The sequence below is a fragment of the Priapulus caudatus genome, unplaced genomic scaffold (genome assembly GCF_000485595.1).
Source record: "Priapulus caudatus unplaced genomic scaffold, Priapulus_caudatus-5.0.1 Scaffold844, whole genome shotgun sequence".
In the NCBI taxonomy this organism is placed as follows: Eukaryota; Metazoa; Priapulida; class Priapulimorpha; order Priapulimorphida; family Priapulidae; genus Priapulus; species Priapulus caudatus.
Genome location: NW_014577905.1, coordinates 81,925 through 87,391, shown reverse-complemented (window position 1 = coordinate 87,391; position 5,467 = coordinate 81,925). Strand labels below are relative to the sequence as shown.

The 5,467-nt window shown below is 48.0% G+C and overlaps 1 protein-coding gene across 1 annotated transcript in view; it reads left to right on the top strand.

The window, feature by feature from the left end:
• LOC106813923 (N-acetylgalactosaminyltransferase 7-like) overlaps positions 1–5,467 on the top strand; it is a gene marked incomplete at its 3' end in the record, with an annotated part of 18,980 nt that overhangs the window by 10,902 nt on the left and 2,611 nt on the right. Inside the window, exons 10-12 of the mRNA XM_014818165.1 lie at positions 378–506; positions 4,447–4,551; positions 5,297–5,425. Coding sequence (XP_014673651.1) covers positions 378–506; positions 4,447–4,551; positions 5,297–5,425 — 363 coding nt within the window. The remainder of the gene's footprint in view (positions 1–377; positions 507–4,446; positions 4,552–5,296; positions 5,426–5,467) is intronic.

Sequence of the window (5,467 nt, the reverse complement as noted above, 5' to 3'; positions counted from 1 at the left end):
CATCTCCCCTCTCTCTCTTCCCCCTCTTTCTCTCTCTCTCTCTCTCTCTATATATATATATATATATATATTGGCTCCTTTCTCTCCTCTCCTCCTCTCTCTTCTCGCTCTTCTTTCTCCTCCCGCGCCTCTCCTTTCTTCTTCTCTCTTCTCTTTCCCTCTACTCTCTCCTCCTCTTCTTGTCGACTTTTTCTCCCTGATCCCCCTGCTCCGACTCCTCTGCTTTCTCTTCGACAATTATACCTCCTGCTCCGCTGCCTCCTCCTTCGTCTCCCTCCTCCTATATTATATATATAATATATGATATATATATAATAGTAAGTGTGTAAGTATCTATACAGTGTACAGCTGGTTGTTTGTGTCTATGTGCTGTACAGGGCGACTTCGGTGACGTCAGTTCCAGGAAGAAACTGAGAGAGAAGCTACAGTGTAAGAACTTTGATTGGTACCTGAAGAACATCTATCCTGAACAGTTCATACCGAGCGAGGCGGTTGCATCGGGAGAGGTACGCACGCACCCACCACTGTATATTTATCACGCACGTACGCACGCACGCACATGCGCGCGCGCGCACACACACCAACACACACACACATACACACATACACACATGCACACACACATACGCGCACTCACACACACGCACGCACTACTGCGCGCTCACGCTGCGCGCACACACACACACACCACACACACAAACACACACACAAACACACACACACCAACACACACACACACACACACACACACACATACACACATACACACACATACGCGCACTCACACACACGCACACGCACGCACACGCGCGCGCACGCACACACGCACACGAACGCACTCACGCGGCACGTTACGCACACCACTCACTCACACACACACGCAGCGCACTCACACACACACACACGCACACACACGCACACACCAACAAAAACACACGCACGCACACACAACAACCACAAATATATAGCCACATTATATATATATATATACATAATATACACGTATGTTTTATTTTTAAATTAAACCCACATAACTCCGAACTTTTCATCTATGTCTATATTCATATATTTATTAAAATTCATAATTATTCGTGTGATGCTTTAACGTTTATAAACTGTTGCGTATTATAATGCAATTGCGATTGTTTCATGCTTTTTGTGATAAACGTTCTTACTCTTAAAGGTTTGTGGCATTCTATGTCTTTGAGTGTTTATTATTGTTGATAGTGTTTTACGTGCGGGTATTTGAGCGAGTGCCAGTGACTCGTTACTGCTGTTGTAGAGCTGTTGCCCGATCTCTCTCCATCTAGCATTTGTTCACGCACTCATGTTTGCACTCACAAGAAAGTAGGGGTGAGATCGAGGGAGCAAAGAAAGAAAGAGGAGAGAGAGAGAGAGAGGAGAGAGGAGAGAGAGATAGACGAGAGCGGAGATTGGAGCTAGAGAGAGATTAGAGAGAGAGAGAGAGGAGAGAGAGAGAGAGAAGAAGAAACTGGAGAGAGAATAAGAGGAAGGGAGAGAGGAGTGAGGGAGGAAGAGAGAGAGAGAGAAGAGAGAGAGAACTCAGAGAGAGCTAAGAGACACACAGAGATGAAGAAGACCAGGAGAATGAGAGAAGAGGGAGAGAGAGGAGAGCGATAAGATCGATGAGAGAGAGTGAGAGGAGAGAGAGAGCCGAGAGCCAGAGGAGAGATAGAGACACAGAGAGACGAGAGAGAGACCAGAGAGAAGAGAGAATGAGAGCTAGAGAGAGGCGAGAGAGAGAGAAAGACAGAAACAGAGAGAGAGAAAGACTGAGATGACGCAGGAGAGAAGAGAGATGAGAGAAATTGATGAAAGAGCAGAGAAGAGATTAGAGTTTGCGTGTTTTGTGTGGTAATGAAATTACTTCTCTCTTATTGCATCGCCTCTCATGCCACACTATTTCTCAGTTTAACATCCAAACCACACCACGTACACATTAACAACCTAACCCCGCACTAACTACTACATGCTAGACTTAGCGTCATTACGGTTTCGCGCAACCATCACGCCTTCCTTCTTTTACTAGCAGCCAGGGCGACTAACGACTCCCTATACGTTATATATATATATTATATATTTATATATATATATATATATATATGTTATATATATATGTGTATATCTATATAATATATATGTATATATACATATATATGTGTATGCATATGTATATGTATAACATGTATATGTACATGTATATGTATATGTATATGTATATGTATATGTATATGTATATGTACATGTATAAGTATATATATATATATGTATATGTATATGTATATGTATGTATATATGCTTGCGCTTCATTTACCAAGCTGCGTAGCAGAGGTAACGGAGGCATGTTCTGCCTAGACGACACGGTCACCATGAAGGGTCGCCATTCTCTGGCGCTCTACCGATGCCACCACAGGGCCGGTAGTCAGGTACTAACACCACATCACTGCTTCCCCCCGCACGCCTCCACCAGCCATCCTAGCAGTGCATGCGCCATGTAGGGGCGTAGACGTTCCAGCAGCTGCTTTACTCGCATGCCCACCTAGTAGCATGTATGGGTGGGGTGGGTTTGTATCAGTAGCATGTATTGAGAGGGAGGGGGTTGTACAAGCAGCATCCCTGGTTGCATGCCCGCCTGGCAGCATGTGTTGGGGAAGGAAGGGGGAGGGGGTTGTACCAGTAGCATCTTTTACCGGCAGTGTCTTTGATTTTATGATCGCCCCGTCAGATATATATCATTTATTGCCGCTATTCTGGCATTACCTGTTGCGCCATCTATTAACGGCTGATGGAACTATGTTCGCCATCTCTTCAGGATGTCCGGCCTTAATCCAAACATTACCACTACGACTGTCATCATCATCATCATCATCATCATCATCATCATCATAATCATCATCATCATCATTATCATCAGTATCTAACTAGGGTTTTCCTACCCTCAGCCAACTAATCTTAGCCACCCTGCGTAGCCATCGCCTCTCCACAAGGCAGTGCGAAGCCCATGCTAAGCAGGCCCAGTGCAGACACAGAGTTTAACTACACAGGGTATATCTCAACACGTTAGGCATTTCTTCAGCATCCCTGGTGTGAATCACCGAGGTCTGGTTAGCATGCGTTAGCAACAGTGGTGGCGGCTGATATCGGACGATGGTCTATGATTCGTTTATCATCATTGCGACTAACTTCATTTACTTTCATGGCTCCCAGGGGCTACGTGTCGTCCATCAAAATCTGGTAACGTGTCGCCATCTGGCGGCCAAACATGTCATGATTCGAACCCGAATACTATTTCATTCACTAGTCACTAGCAGATCATTAACACTATATAGAAGAATGTAGCCCAACTAGAGTTTAGACTCTTGCGCAGGTTGCGCGGGGGGGGGGGGGTGACAGATTATCAACTTTTCGCTTACACATATCACTCCCCCACCCACCCAGGGTTGGATGTCCGCCCCTCCCCCACCCACCCAGGGCTAGATGTACGCCCTCCCCCTACACCGGGCCGCATGTACACCCCTCCCCCACTCTAGGCTGCATGTGCACCCCTCCCCGTACCCACCCACCCTAGGCTGCACCCCTACAGGAACCACGCACGCCCCCTGAATTCATGCCTATGTGTGTGCTGCATGTAGATTCGCAACCTGGGCAACGGTGGCGCCTACTGTGTCGACGCACTTGTCCGCCCGAAAGGTCAAACAGTGAAGGCGTGGCCTTGTCACGGCAAGAAGGGCAACCAGGTAACCATGGCAACCGGCGCCCGGAAGAGAGCGGCAGTCGGGCGTCTGCGCGCGAGCTGCTGTTGGCATGACGACGCTCGGCGCCATTTTTCCTCCAATTCTTCCTCTAATGCAGCATTCGATACGTTCCTCTTTCCAATACGTTCCTATTACCAATACGTTCCTATCTTCAGTGTGTTCCTATCTCCATGTATGTTCCTATCTCGTGTGCCCTTTGCGCACTGAGCTATGAATTCGCAACTGTCAGAAGGAACATTTCCCGCGCGCGATGACGTCACATGCCGACAGACGCTCGCCGCGTGACGACGCGTCTGCGCACGCGCACAGCACGCACGCACGGGTGCAGGTGTAGTAGATAGAGCGGGTGTTGTCTGCTGCATGCACGCACGTACCTACTAACCCACGACACGAGAGAGTGAGGCACGCACGCCTCACGCGGCCGCTCACGGCGTCACCTGTCGAGAGAAATTGGAGATAGAAGGGCCGCGACCGAGAACGCGGAATACAGATTCCCGCGAGCGCGTCTGCTCGAAGCGTGGCGCCCTCTGACGAGTGAATTCTCTCCGCATTTCTCTCCTGACAATGGCAGCGTGAGGCGTAGAGGCAAAGGGAAGGGGGTTGGCGGCGAGTCGTTGAACCTTCGCCGGGGGAAGCATGATGACTCAGCGTGTCGTCTTGTCTCTGTTAGATCCGCAATCTAGGTGACGGGGCAATGTATTGTGTAGACGCGGCGCGCAGACCGAAAGGTGGCCAGGTGCATGCCTTCCCGTGCCACGGCATGCGAGGACGTCAGGTAATGAACGCTACTGCTGCTTCTTCCACGCTGGCGATACCACAGAGACACATGCACGGACAGACAAACGGGGCGATAGACGGACGGGTTGACGGGCGGGGAGGAGAAGGGAGAAGAACGGACGGGGGGAGGGAGAAAGGACGGACAGACAGACGGAGCGATAGACGGATGAACGGACGGGTTGACGGGCGGGGAGGAGAAGGGAGAAGAACGGACGGGGGGGAGGGAGAAAGGACGGACAGACAGACTCATTGACGGAGGGGGAGGGGTGGATAAAGGCGTTGCTGCTGCTGCTGCTGCTGCTGTTGTTGTTGTTGTTGTTGTTGTCGTCGTCGTCGTCGTTGTTGTAGTTTTTAATAGGTGATTTTAGCGTAGTGTATAGTTCTACCTCACGGCAAACTGTCGCTAGAAGAAGATTTGCCGTTGTCATGGCATAGCATTTCATTTCCTCGAGTAGCATATACTTATACTTACTCTACTTATACTAGAAGTAATCATAGCCAACGCGTAAAAGACAATCCGAAAAATAAATATTTAATGTAATAATAATAATAATAATAATAATAATAATAATAATAATAATAGTGGTAATAATAAAAATAACGAATGACGATAACGTGACGAGCCTCTTCTTATAACAATGATAACTAATTAATTAATTAAATAATAATTAGTAATATCAGCACCCATCGCACGTTGTCATTATCATGTAGTTCTCACCTGTCTGTCGTTACTACTGCCACAGTTCTGGCAGATGAGTAGAGAAGGAGAGCTGAGGAGGGATGATGCATGCATGGACTACACGGGAGAGGATGTTGTTGTCTATCCCTGTCACGGAGAAAGGGGAAACCAGTACTGGGAGTACGACCCGCAGGTACGTGTGTATACGCATATATATATATCTATATATATATAT